The sequence below is a fragment of the Dreissena polymorpha genome, unplaced genomic scaffold (assembly GCF_020536995.1).
Source record: "Dreissena polymorpha isolate Duluth1 unplaced genomic scaffold, UMN_Dpol_1.0 chrUn010, whole genome shotgun sequence".
Classification (NCBI taxonomy): domain Eukaryota; kingdom Metazoa; phylum Mollusca; class Bivalvia; order Myida; family Dreissenidae; genus Dreissena; species Dreissena polymorpha.
In genome coordinates this window covers 723,342-743,581 of record NW_026273324.1, presented here as the reverse complement: position 1 = coordinate 743,581, position 20,240 = coordinate 723,342, and the positions used below count along the sequence as shown (strand labels likewise).

Here is a 20,240-nt window from a genome sequence, read left to right as displayed (position 1 = left end):
TTTGTTTTCATTTAATATCAGTTGCTGATGTGGAGTTAACCGCCTCGAAGAAAGATGTAAAATTCGAAAATATTGAAGGCCTCCAGACGATTTCAATCAATGTTCAGCTCGCTGACAACCAGAGCATTGCCTACATTCGACTGTACATCAACGATACAACTGAGAACCAAACCACAATTATAGTGCAGAACAGTTTTCAATAATTATTTTTTCAAGATATATACTAACAATCGACCCTCAGTAAACTAGGAAATACTTATTTTAACATTTGAGAAAGTTCTCAAATATATAGAGAATACTAGGTCGGTGCCGAATAAAGCAAAGTTTATTTTGCGAGGCTTAGAAAATCTGAACCACGAGCCTTGGCGAGTGGTTCAGATTTTCGTGCCGAGCAAGATAAACTTTGCTTTATTCGGCACCGACCTAGTATTCGATTTATCCCATCAATTTTCTTAGTCGTAAATTATTTCTTTAAAAATAGAATAGGAAAATTGAACTAGACGGAAAATCCCAAAGACATTTTAAGCAAACATTGTTTCATTATTTAAATCTTGTCGAGCCTCATACATTACAAAAAGATCAGTAACTAACCTGTTTTTCTGTTAATCATACCTCTACGTCCCCAATTTTTAAGAAATAATGAAAAAAAGATACTGCATCTTAAGCGTGAAACAACATGCATTGTGTCGTATGACGTGTTAATAATGACGTCACGAGTACGCGCACTTAATATTTGTAAATAATGTTTATTTGCTTTTTGAGTTGCATTATGTGTTAAAAATATATTACATCTTGGTATCAAATTGTTTGTTTTGTTGAATCTGATTCGATTTTACTAAAAATGATTAATTTATAGTTGATTCCGAGTAATATGAACATTCTTCGCCGCGCGTGACAGCTATATTTCAGCACTGCTGAAATAGAGGAAAATTTATTCCACAGTGGTTTATTTCGACAATGCACGTCTGATGATGGGATAAAATCGTTTAATCATTTGTTCTTTTAATAATAATACAAAATTGGACGTTTGGTAACTTACTCTTAAGATATTATAATTAACGAGTTGTGTAATAGTTTTTAATGTAAATCGTATCACGCATGAGTCAGAAGTATTGTTCTTGTCAGATGCGTTTAATAAATCATAAGTAATTGTCCTTAGTGTACACCGTTACAGTTATTTTTTTCTTCCAGGTTGGGCCATCACAAGTAGTAGTCATGTCGTGCAACAGTACAGATTGTGCACATGAAACATTTCTGACGACCGGACCCAATAGCCATTTATCGCAAGTAAGAATTAAAACAATTGAAAAATATCTTATAGCGGATCGAGTGCAAAGTCATGTATTGTATTAACTGCAAAATCTACAGTTTGGGAAATGTTTTAAATGATTGTATATCAATTTAAAAATAAATTGAAATAAAAAACATGCCCGCGCCAAGATTCCAATCAGGATCCTTTGAGATCAAAGGTTACGTGCTTAAATCATGCCAACCCATACATTAAGAGTTTGTTGTGTATTGCTAATCTATATTTTAATTATTTTCCAAATTTCCGCTAAAAAGCGATACACACTATTTATATGGAATGATATTTCTAATATATGTCCAAATCACGAGGTTAATGTGTTGTTTTTTACAATAATGTTTTTAACTTGCCATTTTGACAATATGTGAATTCGTTAAAAAAAAACATTGAGCATAACTGGCTACATTTCTCTGACTGATCGATAGGATGATGCTAGATTTATTGCACTTATATTATATATATATTGCGAACTAAGTCTATTGACAATTGAACATATTGGTTTCGTTCTGGACTTTTTGTATAATGTTTGTATTGAATGTTCAATAGGTGGGTGGGAATTATTCCCTAGAACTAAACTCCTCAACAACTATCCGTCTTCAAAGTGGCCGTATTACGAAACTTGCATTGATGTCGCTAACTGGGAAAGCCACTTTCAAAAACGGTAAGCGGAATGTCTTGTAGTTTCTCTTTTTTTTAGTTATATTTTATATGAGAAAAAGTGTTTACATGCTGTAAATATCCATTTCAAGAAACAATTCATTTTAAAATGGAGGTTTGTTTATATTTAAACAAGCAACCAGAGTTTCACGTTTTAAAACGGTAAGCGGAATGACTTGTAGTTTTGTTGTTGGTGATGTTGTTTTAGCTCTATTTGATTTGAGAACAATATTGTATCATGTTTACCTGGTGTAAATATCTTTTTCAAGATTTTCATTTTAAAATGGTGGTTTATATAGTATAAAACAAGCAACCAGAGTTTAAAACTTTACGATGTTCGATTAATTTGCATATTACGAAAACATAATTTACACAACACTTTTATTCTATTTTTGTGAAAGATTTATTACACTAATTATATGTAGTGGTGCTTATAAAAACATGAACTACGAGACCTTGCGAAGACAGGTGTAGCAAATAACCTCGCAAATGCTGATGTTCCTGTTTTCTAATGTTGTGTTGCGCAAAATAAAGAAGTAAAAATGTTGATTTTGTGAGTTACGATTTCCGTAACAGTTAATGTAGAGAAATTTTAATATAGACACAGCGCTAGTCTGCTGCTTTTGCACAACACAAATGGTGGTGGTATTACAAGTCGAAAATACAGGGTTTTTTTGTATTGTATTTGGCAAGAGATTTAACCATCAGTTTAATGTGGGCGAGAGGAGTAACTCTTGAACATAATTTACTACAAAACTTCTCCCCGAAGAAAAACCATCGCGTTCAAATAAGTTTACGGTGTAATAAATAAGAAACTGGTTGATATGTCTTTCTATTCTTAGCTGTGTTAATCGTTCATAATGTCAGAACAATTATTTTATTAACAACCGGTTCGATTATTTTTTCATTACAACACGCTTTACAATTTCTGATAGATTATATTTACCTTAAATGTATTGTTTCCACCAGGGCAATTCAGTACACACATGTAGAGGTGTTGTACATATCTGACAAGTGCAGATATATTTTATATTGAGTGTTGCATTTTAGTCGCAAACGTTTTTCCTTTGCATATTTACTAATTGCCATATGCATACTAATGAGGCGAATGCTTCTTTCCATCATACTCATTAAAAGTTCGCATCTCTTTTCATATTGATTGCGTATTTACTATTACAGTACCACCAAAGGATATTGTCACACAGTTCGTAAATAACTCCAAGGAACAAATTGAATTTGTCAACGTCACGTTTCCACTGTCGACGCCGCCGATCAACCAATCCGAAGGCTTTCCTCCCACAACAGCGCCCCCTGACGGGTATCCCATTCTTGCGCCATTGGTTCAAAAATACAGCAACTCCATCTCAAAAGCAATTCCTGGCAGTAAGTGGCAGTACACACATGTAGCTCGTGTTATAGTTCCACATCGTATGTGATACAAAAAGAACCCCAAACATATTCAGCAGTTATTGCGTATATTGCAGTACAATTTTATTTCTGAATGATTCCATAAAACATAATATCTTCTTCAGCCATTGTTAATTTCATTGTTTGATTTTTATAAATTTAAGAACAATAAAAGTACACACATTGTATACGTTGCTGTAATTGTATTTCGTTACATTCAACAATAGCGACGATTCCTCGAAATTAGATAAAAGCAAATGTAATTGTGTACCGAGAGAAATAACTAAAGAATATTGAAATTTCTCTTTTCAATTAACCAAATGGGGTTATTCTAAGTGACACGTGGTTGATAACAAACTACGGCCATTGACAAACATTAATAAATAAACAGAAAGAACAATCATTAATGACACGCAAGTTGAAAGTCGTGAAATATGTGTTGATATCAAGCACAATATTATTACTGACAAGTAAGAAACTTCGAAAAATAACACGTTATTTAATATAACAATTAGCAGCTTCGATACCCACAATAAATTATTGTATTGATTTATGGTAGTAAAGCATATGTGTGTGCAAACAAGAGATGCATCAATGTATATTTAAAAGGTCTCTGATAATGCGCATGCATAATATATAAACTTATTTTCTCATCAAGAGCAGTAGTATGTATGTGTTGTCTTAAATACAGTATTTGTTGTTGTGTTTTTTTGTTTTGTTTTAAATATTATAAAACTTTTAATCATGTTTCATGAAGTCAGTGCCGAAGCTGTCGAGACCTTTACCAGTTTATTAGTCCAGTCATTGGTATGACACGGACCATGTTGGTTACGCAATTACCACGTGTTATCTTACACACATTCTTGATACAATCTGAACATTTGTTCATACAAGATTTTGATATGATAATTGATTAAATCAGGCTTGGCAAAACGTCGTATGTCAATCTCATCAAAAAATAATAAACTGCAATGCATTTAGTATTAATTTGAGAGATATTCTAATTATAAATAGGCACTATTGAAGAAGATTCGCGTACTTTTCTGTAAAATTCTAACACAAGCAAAAGATGTGGTTATTTATAGGTAATACGCGTCCAATAATCCCAGTAAAAACCAATATCCGAATATCTTGAGCCTTGTTATACTTTATATAACCTCACTTCAATTTCAGCTTCCAATGAGGATTGCTTGACGGATTGTTACTGTCCATGTGCTTGGGTTAGAGAACCTAAAAACTACACACAGAATGAGATTCGAACCATTGTAGCAGCCATCCAAGAAAAACTCAAAGTTAACCTGAAGAACCTCACGTCTACCGTAAGTAAAAAAACCAAAGGATTCACTATGTTGGAAATGAATGAATCAAGCGATTTCTCGTCCCATTTGGCCATTATGCGCAATGTTCCCAATTTCAAAATTCACGCCCGGATGATATTATCACAATGCACACAGTCACCAACCATTTACTTGTATGGGTATGATAAGAAGCTGACAAATCAATAACGAAATATTTAACATACGTAAAATAGCAATTTACACAGGGTTTCAAGGTCCAATTTCTCGAATTTTCATCAGAAACTTTTTCATGTAATGTTATTTCAGTGATAACAAACATATGTCTTATTATGATGTCCTGTCATACACACAATTAATTCGAGACCTTACACACATATTCGAAAGAGTACTCGCAACATAATATGTGTATGGATATACTAACCCTAAACGTATCTTGTTTATACAAAAAAGTTGTTGAATAAGCACAACTACACTAATTTGACTCTTCTATATATAGGCGTCTAAGAATTAAATTGAAACTCTCCGTAATTAAGAAGCAGGTACGCTCTTGAAATAATAAAATGGTGGTATATTTTTTAAGAAGGTATTAGTACTACTGTCAAAGTTACTCATACTTTTTTATTTTCTGTACTCGTTGCAGTATAGGAAGCTGAATAGCATGTCGGACAATCGACGTTCAGCAATGGCAGTGGGTGTACCAGGGCTGATCTTCCTCGTCCTCATACTTTGCGCAATCTTCGTTGTCGATATCCGAAATATCATCCGCGATCTTAAGACACTTCGTGATAACCTCCGACAGGGATTTGGATGTAAGAAAGCTTCACCTAAACCATCTAGAGTTGCATCTCCACATGGTACAGTTGAACAGTCTACTTCTGTGTAGATTTGGGAGATTTCATTTGCGCAATTACTTTGCTTTGCAAACAATATTTTCAGTGATTGGTATGTACAGAATCTGGCTCGCTACAGAATTGGGTTACAACTTATATTTCTTTTTCAAGTCTAGACTTATTATTTGCAATCTTAATTAGGTAAACACTCTTCACAATGGGCTAGTAGCGCCCTTCTTGTGTTAGTCAATATTTAGGTAATAATTACCTAGATGGTTGTGACTATCTACGAAATGGATTGAAATATTGAAAATAAACCTCTCTACATTTGACTACACAATACATGTTGGTCTGGAAAGATAAAAACTGTTTGTAGATAAGATTTGCAAATGATTGCACAATAGGCATCGTCACCTTTTAAGGTTTCGCATGGCTTTATACATGGCCAATAACATCAGTAACCTTTTCTGAGAATTAATAATATCCGAGAGTAATGTAATTTAAAGTTAAATTAATAATAGTAGTAGAGGTAGTAGAAGTAATTTAATCTGCGATATAATACCGGTTTGCGAACAATCTTCGCCCATAGATGTGAGAAAGCACCCTCCCTTCTTTGACAAAAACAATATATTTTAGCACACTTGTATTGTTTTATATAAGTTATTTACTGAGGATTGTCATTGTTTCTTTGATAACAGTAATGTATGGACCATAATTTAAATGGGCGGAGTTATCGAATTTTTGCGGCTGGTTAAGTGGCGTTTTGATTAAAATATACCTTATTTACTTGGGACAGTCTTTGTTTTTTCGATTACTTGTAATTAAAATATAAATAGGTGAACAAAACAGTTATGGTAACAGCAATTCACAGAGATACAGTCAAACTTTATTGAAATATTACATAAATTTAGCAACAGTTAAAGCATTAATAATTTTAGTATTTTTCGCTTATCTTGAAATAAAGATTAAAATGAAAACTTTGAGGGAAATAATACATAGCAAAGGGAATTCATTAAATACTTCGGCGCAAACCCAAAAACAGAAAGCAGCGATTGTTAAATAGCCGGACAGAGCATTGAAAGTTGGTAAACATGTTTGCTTTTTGTTCTATATTTGTGACTTACAGTTATATTTGTGTGAACATATTTGTATAAACACTGTTTTAATTGTGATTGGTTCAAGTTTGACAATAATATGTTGACATTTATTAACATGAATATATATTAACTCTTCGTATTGATGTGATCGAGATTGTTATCAGACTTAACGCTTTTAGAATTGTGCAGTCTTCAAATCGTAATGATTTTAACTGCGTTTTTGCTTCTTTACTTCTCTAAAATGTATTTTAAACATATGCGATGATTGGCGAAGAAAGCAGAATATCCTATTATGATTAGAAAGAACTTACAGGTTTCAAGTATATAAACAAAAGTATCAACCTGTCAAAAAATACATAATTTTGACAAACGTTTGGTAATGTATTAACCCAAATTTAAATGGGCGGAGTAATCGATTTTTTGCGGCTGGTTAAGTGGCGTTTTGATTTCGATATACTTTATTTACTTAAGACTGTCTGTGTTTCTTTGATAACTTGTATTTAATGTGTAAGGCGAACAAAACATTTATTTACGTGGTAGTAGCAATTAACAGAGATACAGTCAATTTTTTTAAACATTACATTAGTCTATCAACAGTTAGTGCATTTATAATTTTCGTATGTTTAGCTTAACTGGAAATAAAGACTAAAATGAAATCTTTGAGGGAAATAATGCATTGTAAAGGGAATTCATTAGATACTTTGTCGCAAACCCACAAACAGAAAGCAGCGCTTGTTTAATAGCCTGACAGAGCATTGAACGTGTGTAAATATGTGTGATTTGTGTTCTATATTTGTGACTCACATTTATAATTGTGTAAATATCTTTGTACACATACTGTTTAAAATCGTGATTGGTTAAAGTTTAACAGTACTATGTTGTCATTTTTAGACGTGAATTTATATAAACTCTTCGTATGGATGTGATCGAGATTGATATCAGATTTAATGCTTTAAAAATGTGCAGTGTTTAAATCGTAATGATTTCAAATTCGTGTATGCTTATTTACTTTTACAAAATGTATTTTACACATCGGCCATGATTGACCTAGAATTAAGATTGCACTTTAATGATCAGAAGCGCTTAAAGATTTTAAGTAAATAAACAAAAGTAGCAACCTGTTAAAATATACACTAATTTGCAAATCTTTGGGTAAACTATGGGTCAGTATTTAAATGGGCGGAGTTATCGATTTTTGCGGCTGGTCAAGTGGGTTTTTTATTACGATACACCTTATTTACTAGGAACCGTCTTTGTGTTTTTGGTTACTTGTAATTAAAGTATAATAAGGTGAACAAAACAGTTATTCACTTGTTAACAGCAATTCACAGAGATACAGTCAAAATTTATTGAAACATTACATAAGTTCAGCAAAAGTTAATGCATTTATCATTATTGTTTTTTCAGCTTATCTGGAAAGAAAGATTTTAATGAAAAGTTTAAGAGAAATATAACACCGCAAAGATAAATCATTAAATACTTTTGTGCAAACTCAAGAACAGAAAGCAGCGATTTTTAACTAGCCTGACAGAGCATTGAAAGTGTGTAAATATGTGTGATTTTTGTTTTATATATTTCTTACTTACAGTGATACTTTTGTTAACATCTTTGTATAAACACTGTTTTAAATAATGATTAGTTAAACTTTTAAAATAATATGTTGTCAATTATAGACATGAATGTATATTAACTCTTTGTGTAGATGTGATCGGGATGTTTTCAGACTTAACGCTTTTAGAATTGGGCAGTCTTCAAATCGTAATTATTTCAATTGCGTGTTGGCTTCTTTACTTCTCACACATTTATTTACATTTCGGTCATTATTGGCGTGAAATTCAGAATACCCTTTTATGATCAGAAAACACTTAAAAATTTTAAGTATAGAAACAAAAGTACCAACCTGTCAATACATACATTATTTTGACAAACTATTGGTAATGTATTGGGCAACAATTTAAATGGGCGGAGTTATCGAATTTTTGCGGCTGGTTAAGTGGGGTTTTGATTACGATATACCTTATTTTCTTGGGACTGTCTTTTTTTTTTTGATTGCTTGTAATTAAAATACAATAAGGCGAACAAAACAGTTATTTACTTGGTAACAGCAATTCACATAGATACAGTCAAAATGTATTGACTCATTTAATAATATTTATCGAACAGTCAAGCATTATGCTTTTATAATTGAAGTATCTTCAACTTATCTGGAAATACAGATTGAAATGCAAACTTTGAGGGATAAAATACATCACAAACGGAATTCATAAAACACTTTGGCGCAAACCCAAACACTCAAAGCAGCGATTGTTTTCTAGCCTGACCGAGCTTTTAAAATGTGTAAACTTATGTTAAAATATTGATTGTAAGTGTTCAGATTTTGTTCTATATTTATGACTAACAGTGATATTTTAGTAAACATCTATGTATAAACACTGTTTTTAATTGTCATATATTCATTTTTACCGTAATATGTTGTTATAATGAAAAAGCATTGAACAGGTTTAAGTACATTAACAAAAGTACCAACCTGCCACTAAATACGCCCGTTAAAAGTTCTTTGTTACATTGGTCTTGAGTTAAATAGACAAACTTTGGATAATTAATGGGCCATACTTTACTAGGGACTTAGTATCGAGCTTGGCAAATTGTTTTGCTGCCCAACAAAATATGTCATTTTAGTTCTTGACGATTTCATTAATAAATATATATGTATAACTTTCAAAGCCGTAAACTATAAAAGGTTATCCCTCTATAATAGATAATCATTTAGCTTTTTTTATTGCTGTTTTTCCGATGTTTCATGGAATTGTTAAACAACGTTCTGTTTTGAGCGAAATTTGTTTGCATTTATACGTTCACACTAGTCTGTCCATATATGTATATTTTCTTCTGTATGTACTCACATTTTTTAATTCAACAGTCTTATTTTCCCTATCGAACTTTTACATGTATTTATCCCTTTTGTTATATGAGTTGTCAATAAATCCTAATACATGTATCTATTTATCAGTTCGTCCATTCAATACATACATAGAATGTGCTGTTTTTTAACTTGATATTATTTACGATTAAAAAAGAACATTCTCTTAAATATCATTAATTAAAAGGCTGTGCACAAATGGATATTGATATAAAGATATTTTTATTTTCTGTTCAGCTTAAATTGCATGCATCATTCCAAAATTTAATGATGAACCGATTAAACTTATAAGAGTGAGAGAGCGAAAAGGTTTTATTTTAGAAGATGTATCATTAAAAGGCCTTTATTCTTAAAATACCTTGCTTGTTATCGAAAATGATCGATATATGAGGCATACTAAGTTTCATGATCATATAACAACTGTTCGAGTAACAGAGCTGACAAGGTGAAATTGGCCAATTTAATAATTCATGGACCGTTACTTATAAGTGCTTCAAGCTATTTGGGCGGCGATCGTACTTGGCAGAAACCGTTTGCACATACAAATTATCACATTATCACTAAGGTTAATGATGCTCCGATGTAAACTCTTTTAGTTAGAAATTGGACATTGTTCTCCTAGTGACCGCCCGTCGCCACGGTTATTAACAGCATGAATATATTTATATGGGTATAAATACGTTATTGTTTGCATATCTAGGAGAAGGTTGATCGATTGAGATTGATGCAAGAGGGTAAGACCGATAAGACGACGCAACACTCTCGAGTAGGTTGTACCGTAATAACGCATACACAAATAACTCAAATAATAGTTCTTTGCATTTGTATTCAGTTGTTAACATATAGTTTCAAAGTCCATATAAATGCTATTCAATAATAACGTTTTATTTAATTTCCAAGACATGAGAATATCAGTCCAAATCCACCCACATTCTCCCCGCCCCTTGGTAGGGGCGGAAATAAGTAAAATAACTTCCTAATCTCCGCTCTGTTAAATTCTTCTACTCGAGTGGCCAAAGTAGCCCTTCTTAAATGCATGTATCTTTACATAAATATGTCAACTTTATGGATCAGATTAAGTTGTCAAGCTTGCATATACTGGTGTATTTAACATCTGGTAAGTGCACAGACACGCCAACAAACATCAATTAACCATGTAATCTTGTCACGATCTATAATTAAAACAGACTGCTCTCAGTTTCAAGCGTGCATGTACTGTCAAGCAACTAATTAGTTATGTATTCTCCGAGATATGCGTTATTGTGAAGTCAGCACGGTAATGTCATATGATTGGCAACATAATCACATTTTGACAATGTAAACATGAAAATATCGTTAGTGTTCTTTCTATGCATTATGCTACAAGGGTGACGGTTGTTGCGCACCTTAACATCTTTGGAAAATGGGATTTAAACTTACTGCTAAAATAGCAATATTTCAAATTAGAATTTATTGCTCAAATACTATTGTAATTATTTAATGTATCAATTGAAAAACCATTCAAATATATTTAGAATGATAAACGGCACGGAAATAAACATTCAACAACAGTTTATTTCTCGTTAGTTATTCAATTACAAAAAAAAACGTGTATATCGACCAGTATATTACCAGTTCCACACATATTTTTGACAAGCAGCCCTTATATAGAGAGTATAGTTAAGAAAGAAGAAGTAATTTATAAAAATAGTTTTTCAGACACAGTCCAGATTCGATCTCATGCTTAGAACAAACATATAAAATATAACATGCAAGCGTTTTATCAACACACACACAAATCTAGTTAGTTCCTGTTCGTAGTTGTCCTTGGGTCCTGTATTTGTTTGTTTATTTTTAATTTCATAACACAACTTATTGCTATTACTCAAAGAACATGATACTTATTCTCTTTCAAACAATTAGCAAAAACGTTATGTGCCCATAGTTATTAGTCGATTCCAATACCGTAACATGATCATCGGTATAGAGAGGGGATCCGTTAGGTTTTTCCAATGAGCGCTGACGCATGTGGCCAACCTGTTCACGCACATGAAATACCGCAAATTGCGATTCCGGATGTTCTCAGTGGCCTGACACTCTTTGAATCCCCAAACTGACGCACGGTAAAAGACTGGAACCACGCATGAGTTGTACAGTTTAGTAAATGATTTTCGCCCGGGCCTTTCGCTAGTCGTATGCATTTAGCGTTAAAAATCTGTTTCTTCGAATAGTACACGAGGTATTTGTAGTACTCTGCCATCTCCAACTTGGTGTCGCTGTCTTGAACTGATGTGCATGCATTGAGAGATTTTCATGCGTTTAAAATAACGAGCCAGCGCTTAAACCATTTGTGGACGACACCAAGGTCGTTCTCGTTTTCGGATGTTTGTGCAATTTTGTCAGCGTACATAAGTAGGGACAATGTCCGGTCGCCAACGAAGATTCCAAAATGAAGGTATTTGATTTCTTTAGCGAGATCGTGTGAAAATATAGCGAAGATTGTCGTTGACAGCACGAAACACTGCTTGACTACAATGTGGCAGTCGAACACGTCCGTGAGAGTTCCGTTGATGCGGGCACAGGATAACGAGCTTTCATAGATTTGTAACTGAAGTTTAGACATTTCCGTCCCAGCGGTTAAGTAGGAGTTTGTACAACAACAAATAAAATAATCAAAACAACGTTTCATGCCGCAAAAACGTTGTTTTTGTTCCATATGATGTTGTTGAGCGTAGATACACATATATATGTTTGATCGTTTCGCTCGAAACTCATTTTGGTTGTCAACCAGTATGTTTTCAGTTTTTAATACAACATTTAAGACGGCTAATTTCCGTTCGAGATGTAGTGTCTCCTGCAATAACAAGAAGGACAATACGCTAATATGTCGCTCACGTGAGTTTCATGCAACATACATCCGTGATTTTTTTACAATACAACATTTAAGACGGCTAATTTCGGTTCGAGATGTAGTGTCTCCTGCAATAACAAGAAGGACAATACGCTAATATGTCGCTCACGTGAGTTTCATTCAACATACATCCGTGATTTTTTTTAATCGTGTTCACATAAAAAAAACATTTACAGCAATCTTAAATATCTGTCAAATGTTTCCAAATATAAAACTTTCATATCGGTAGTGTAAAAAACATGATTGTGGTATATTAAAAACCACTGATCATTTGTACACTGATATTTCAACTAGACTTTTGTTTTCAATATTTTGTAATGCCTTATATAAATCCATAAATGTTAATACGCTTCAACAGCTTGTGGTCATGTTTAAGCAAAGCAAAATCAGTAGCATCTGGATTGAAGAAAACCAATGAAATAGTATTTCAAACTAAACAAATTATTGCTGACAAGACGATTGTCTATGTTTACTTTATAACCAAATACGCAAACAACACTCATGCTGGTAGTCTCATATTTAAGAAATTAAATAATGTTTTAAGATTTTTGATATAGATCTTATGAAACACACACGTGTGTAAATAAAAAAAGATTTCTTTTTCGAACATTGAAATAGGTCCTTACCCGCTAAATTCTATTATTTGTATTTATTAAACATCGTCTCGGGATGGCGGGTATTTTGTATATTAATTGATTCGCCCCCTCTTTGTAGTATTTTGATAGAGGGACACCTAAGGAATATTCATACCAAGTTTGATTATTTTCCTCACAAAAATATCAGACGAAAAAGGTTAATTGTTGACGACGACGGTCGAAGGTTAGTGACTGACCTACATAGATAGTCCTTTAAAATTGAGCTCTTAGCTAAAAAAGTAATAAGAAACACCATTTGATTACAGTAACATCTGTCATAATTCTGAAGAATATAGCAATAATGTGGAATATTTTGTCCACTCTAATATGTGATCACACCCTATTTACCCACATATGTTGATATAAATGTGAAGGATTTACCCTTTGTAAAGCTTGTCTTGTTTTAGCAGCATATTCCAAAGAAAAATATCACAACAACAAGCACTTCGATGGACAAAACCAAAGTTCTTTCTTTGACCTTTCAAATAAGGCAAATATAAGGTTGGTAAATCCGAAACAAACAGCGAGAATGAAGCACATAAACGTCGTTAAAGGTCTAAACTTGTAAAATTGTAAGATTAAATATTTTATTTTGGCCGAATACATTTTTTTGGCTGTACTTCAAATAAAAAACATAGTATAAACACAAAGGTATTAGACAATTCAAAGACAGCCAAAAACCTCCCAAAAAATGACATTTTTTTTTTACAAAACATGTGCATCTTTCTGTGCAAAAAAATATAACAAGATTGGATAAGGATACGTTTGTTTCTATTCCATCCATATCGTGCTCTGTTAACTGAAACGAACAAATAAAAAGTGTTTACGCGATACATTAAATGTATTTACAAGTAGTTAATATAACACCACATACAGTGTTCACATTTATACAAATGATAAATGTAATACGTTTTAAATGTAATATAGAGAATCAGAAAATTAATCGAAAATAACACAACATAAATCATATGAAACTATTAATGTTCTTATGGAATGAAAACAAACTAGGTCTTCCACTCGACGGTACGCCCGAGTAAGAATTGTCAAAACAATATGCTCATGAATTGAAAGTTCGCAGATCGTTAGAACCACGAGCTAAAACGTTGGCTTAGCAATCATCTGACGGTCCGTGGCATTTAATTCCAGTTTGAACCATGCCATCGAAAAAAAACACCGACCGTTCTCGAAACCATTTCAAATTTATGTCTATAGTGATATCACTGACAGAAAATAAACAAGAGGGCCATGCTGGTCCAAACACGCTTAAATAAGTTAAGTATAAATTGCAAAATATTTTACCTAGGTTTAAGTTTATCTAAACAAGATGTGCTGACGATGAGCTACTGTGGTCGTCCTATGTCCGCCATTTTTCGTTATGCTTTGTTTATAATGTGTCATCAACTAAAAGCTCGTTACCATTATATAGGCATCATCATCATCATCATATAAACCTTGATCACTTTGGCCGTTGGCGGGAAATGAGGGACGACGGTGCAGAAATCCTCCTCCAGTCAGGTTTGTTGTCTGCTGCTAAGAGTAAATCATCCATGGTAAGGGATGTCCACTTTTATACATTGTCAATCCAGCTTTTCCTCTGATGGCCTCGACGTCGACCTCCCTCTAGCGTGCCCTGGTGAAATGTCTTACACAGAGTGTGACGCCTGGTGATGTGCCCAAACCAAGACAGCTTTTGTCATTTGAAGGTCGCCAGTAGGGGCTGTTGTGGACAAACAATTGCTGCAGTCATGTTCCGGACATACTCGTTGGTATTGTGAATAGTGTTATAGATGCGGAGAAGTATTCGGAGATACTTGTGTTCAGAGGCTTGTATCATGCGTTCTAAGTCCGCGTGAAGCGCCCAGGTCTCGAAGCCGTACAGTAAGATGGAGACTACGAGGGACTTGTAGAGCCTGTTATTTGTGGGAAAGCTGATGGAGCTGCGTGTCCACAACCTGCTTAGTCAGGCCATCAATGCTGTCGCCATTTAAATTGGGCCTAAGCGGTACTGGTACCATCCTTGGACAGGGTTGCTCCAAAGTACTTGAAGCAGGTCACTTCTTTCAGCTTCTCGCCGTTCATGGTTATGTCTGCACGGCTGTTGGTCGTGCTGTTCATCATGATCTTCGACCTCTCCGAGCTGACCTCCATCTCGTATGCTCCTAATATTTCATGGAGTATGTTGGCGAGATCTTGAAATTCATTGCTGGTGCCACCCATGAAATCAATGTTATCAGCGAATCTCAAGTTGGAGTTTCTCCTGCATTATATGCTCAGCTTAAAGTTGCCCTTTTCGGTAGGGGGTGACCAGAAACTGGGTCCACTCTTTTTACCATTTCTTATCCTTCCAGATATTTTGGCATACAAGTAGTGTCGTAATTACTGCATTTGTTGCCTCTCCTCCGTTATGAATCAGCTCGGAAATGGCGTTTCTTGATACCGGAAATGCTTATACCTTAAGAATACACAATATTTCCTCCACCTTGCGTTAAGTATGGGCGGGCTTTTGTTTTTTGTCTGGGATTGTTCTGAAGGAGACTGGGGTCTAGTCGAAGCGGGTAGTTATAGAGGTCACTGCAGTCGTCGTCAGTCCACCTGTAAAGGTTTCCGGCACTCTCGGTCAGGAGATTTCGGTCAGTGTCGGCTGTAACACTTGCATTGGGCTGACTGGTCTTTGTGAAGGTCTTGCGGGAATTGTAGGCCTTCTTACTGCTGCATGTGGTCATCTCTTTGTCGATGTTGATACATTACTCCTTAATCTTCTCCTCCGTGGACTCTTTCATATTATTTTTGAAATTTGTGTTTGCTTTCTAGTTGTCTGCCCTTGATTTCAAGCTGGTGTACTTCTCATCCTTTATCTCTCTGTTGGCACAGCGGTCCATGATTTCGGTCGTCACCCATGGCTTGTTCTTCCTTCTCTCTCTCTCCCAAGAACTTCTTCGGCCGATGACAGCATCACAGTCTAGATCGTGTTGGTGATGGTATCGATGCCATTGTCTTATTTTCTAAGATGTTTAGCGCTGCACACCTATATGTGATTAAAATTCCTCTGCTATCTTTGGATTGTTTAGTATCTTAAAGTCAAATCTATTGCGAGGGTTCTTGGTTATGCGCTTGGTTTTAACTTCAGCTTAATTGATGGTGAGTACTAAACCATGGTCACTACCGATGTTTGCGCCCGGAAATGTTCTTGTGTTCGCCATGTTGATGAAGGACTTTAACCGTTTCGGCATAAGTATGAAATCGACCTGGTTGTGTACTTGCCAGTTTAGAACATGTCTGGTCGCTTTTCTGGATGGTTTGTGTGGACGCAGTGTGTTAGTCAGGGTGAGTTGGTGGCTTCTTGCAAACTCAAGAAGCCTCAACCCACAGTCGTTGATGCCAAATCTACCTACTGTTCCTGATCAGTCTTGGTAGGCGCCAGGTTCAGTCTTGACGTTCCAGTCACCTTGGACAACGAGGATGTCGATCTTAGGGACCTTGACTATGATGCGCTCTAATTCGTCATAAAACTGTTCAATATCCTCGTCATCGTTGTCAACTGTTGGTGCGTTGACCTTGATGATGGTGATGTTGTGACGTCTCGCTGAGATACGGATAGAAATGAGTCTTCTGGAGACTGGGGTTCAACTGATGATGTTGTTGACTACCTCCTTCTTAACTATGCAAGCAACCTCATGGCGATGTATATAATCCTCACCACTGAATCATATATTATGTCCTTCGTCTGTTGATGTTTCTCCAAAGCCTAGCCACCTTTTCCCGGCTAGTCCGATGACGTCCCAGCGGTAGCGCTTCTGCTCGTGCGTTAGCTTATGAAACTTGTCGCACGCAAGGAGTGTTCTTACGATCCGTGCTCCTATAGTTGTTCCCTTTATCGCCAACTTGATCAGTGGATTAGCTCCAGTAGCTAACTTGTCGCATCCACCCTGGAGTGCGCAGTCGTTGTTATTCCGGGAAATGACCGACCCGGCTTGGTTTTTTGTTGTTTTATTCTCTTCGTTTCCTATGAATGGATTTGAGACTACCTTGGTGACGCCCATATCCTCTCCAAGAATCTGCCACTGGCCGTACGAAACGTTCCATCCCTTCACTTCGTTTCGACCATCAGCAGAAGCGGTTACCAGGGTGTGATCGGGTAAATGTCCCGAAATCAGAAGTGAAAGTTAAGTGTCAGGTGAGAACCAGTTGTGACTTTCCGAGGAAGCTGCTGCCAAGCGACAAAGAAATATCATTAATGCGTATTATCTATTCGAAAATAAACAGTCTAAAAATGTTGACTAAATTGAATAGAAATATTGCAAAACACAATCCGTAGCCGACACATTGGATACAATAAACTACTTTCATTTATTTAACGGTTTAAGGTGCGACAAATAAAACTAACCTCTTGTCAATTTGATGTGACCTAAGGGGAGGTTTTTCAAACAAGATTTATCTATATTTTCTTGCAAAATTTGCCACATTACGACATTTAATACCTAAGACATGATAAAGCAAATATTCGTTTACAATTATTGTGGACAATACATTGTATTGCGAATACAAGATCACTACACGATCAATACAGGATCAATGCAATATCAATACAAGATCAATACAAGATCAATACAGCTGTCTTTAATTTTCAATTGCTATGCAGCGACCCGTACTAATAATCATCACGATTGTATTGGCAATTTAAAAATAGTGAATTATGTATGCGTTGTTAATTGTTTTCACCTTTAGCCGCATCTCAGGATTGCGAGATAATTTGCGTTTTGCTTTGTATTCAGGGACAAAAGAAGCGGAAGGTGCACGACAACTTATTGGCAGCCGAAAAGATAAGAATAAGTTTTATTTCATTTTTCAGAATTGTCAGAAGTTTGCATACTTATAAAGTTTACTGAATTTCTAACACGATACTTTGTATGTACGAAACAACAGCAACATAAGCATTCATGGTTGTTACGCGGTCCAATAAAAAAGCTTCTAAAATAGAAGTCAGTATGTCTGCTTGCATTTATGTTAGTCAAAATGATTCCTGTAATTGACTTAATTTGGCAAGATATAAAATGGGTACGTTTATTGGCATACTCATGAAATGAAAATTTAGTATTAATTTTATCATCCGGTCTTTGGGATAAAAACTGATTTTTACAGCAATTGCCCATAACACGCCAATCATAACTTTGCTATCGGTAAAATTGATTATATCTTTTAAAATTTAGATGATGTTTCAAAACAATGTACAATTACACTCCTCAAATAATACCCAGATCAGATATATGACCATTCAGGCATGGTAAGGTATCTATATATAGTAAGTTGTCGTGACGTTACTTAACAATAAACTAAAGAGGATATTTATAAATGTTTGCCGTCATTATAAATAACTGATATTGAAAACGATCGACACTGCCAACATTTCGATGCGGCGTGTTCACAATTGATCAACGTTTGCACACAAGCATTATCCACGAGGAGTTGAAGAAATACTTCATGAATAAAGCATGAGTCGACCATTTTGTCCACTCTCAAAGTGAACGCATGGTCTTTATGCTGGAACAATTTCAACAACATCAACAGAAACAACAACGTAATTCAAGAACACCCAGATCATCTACACGATATAAAGCCTTAGTACGCAGATAAAAGACACTATGACGATAGATTCAACAACAACAACCCGCTGGTTTAAACGGATGTGACAATGTATTAGCAACGTGGTACACATCAACACCCGAAGCACCGACTCGAAATAAGCCTTTGCAATACGCAAATCAGAAACACTGATCATGCAAATCAACATCGACATTTAACAACAAACTAAAACATCTACTTTACAGCAACAAGAACAGGTTTAACCCGGACGACACCTACATCTAATGGGCAACGCATGACGTCACCAGTCAAAAAACACCTTCGATATAAAGATTGGACTAATGACCTACGTCATTAGACCTGTGATGTGGACAGGTGACTCATTTCGATTGACATTTACATTGTATAACATTTCCCACAATTATTTATTTCAGTAGAAACAGTCGTCATAATCCTATTATAAACATTACTTGTTTGTAAATTAATTTTGATAGGTTTTACACGATATCGTAAGATACCTTGTAGTTCAGATGTTAAGTTTTATAATGATTGTAAATCATAGAATATAAAATCATTTTTGTTGAGGGTGAGATGTACGGCACCAAAACATAGATGTTTACCGTAATCCAACATACATAATACAACTCGAATCATAGTTATTTGCATTTTATTCAGTTTTTAAATAAAGTTTCCAAATCCAAATAGTTCTTTAATTAGTTGTTAATACAATATTTCTAAGTCCATGGTAATTCTATAATTAACTAATAATGTTCCGAGGACATGACAAACCCGTCCAAATCCATCCGTAAGATATTCTTATTGAATAACATTTCAAGAACGTGAATAAAACGACATGTGCGGTCCCATATAGAGTTCTCTACTGTTTTAGTAAATTAGTTTTGGTGTTAACAATACAACATCTGGAAATAAGGTAACGCATGTAAGGCTTTGACGTCAATTGATTTGACGTTTGACATATGTTGTGCATTAGTATTCCATTGTTACGCGAGACAACAATTAGTTTAACTGCATATATAAACGTTCGCCTGTCATTTAACATGAAAATACACCCCAATTAACAGTGCTGCATGCGCTTACCCTGAACATAACTAATTAGTGAACCAAGCCTTGGGCAATAACTACTAATACAGACGTAAAGAACCTACTAAGCCTTTATTATCACAAATATTCTAGAGTTTGCTATAGTATATGACGTGTACATTATGATAAAGTAATGTTAGTTATGGTCCCTAGGACGTCATCCGATGCCAACAGACATCGTTTCACATTATAATGACAGGCTTTCGCTGGAATGTTATCACTGTACTATGCATAGGTCGTATCCCAGATTTTAGAAAACCCAACTTGATCAAAGCAAACACATCATTGCAAATGCCAAAATATCGCTGTCTTGTAGTTTTCGTACGTTATACATTCGGATCTTCTTGCACTGTTTTGTGATATATACAATAAGTACACTCGCTCTGTTTCGACTTATAACGATAGATTTATCCGGTTTTGCAAATAAGTGAAAATCCTCTCATACAACGTAACAGAAAGGCGGACCAATATAAAATACACCTGTAATACATATCCCCATACGTCTTTCGGAAAGGATGC

The 20,240-nt window shown here is 34.9% G+C and overlaps 1 protein-coding gene across 1 annotated transcript in view; it reads right to left on the bottom strand.

The window, feature by feature from the left end:
- Positions 1-15,847: 15,847 nt before the first annotated feature.
- LOC127863492 (receptor-type tyrosine-protein phosphatase kappa-like) overlaps positions 15,848-20,240 on the bottom strand; it is a 43,925-nt gene continuing 39,532 nt past the window's right edge. The window contains exons 14-15 of the mRNA XM_052403040.1: positions 16,486-16,623; positions 15,848-15,999 (exon numbers count right to left, since the gene is read on the bottom strand). Coding sequence (XP_052259000.1) covers positions 15,848-15,999; positions 16,486-16,623 — 290 coding nt within the window. The remainder of the gene's footprint in view (positions 16,000-16,485; positions 16,624-20,240) is intronic.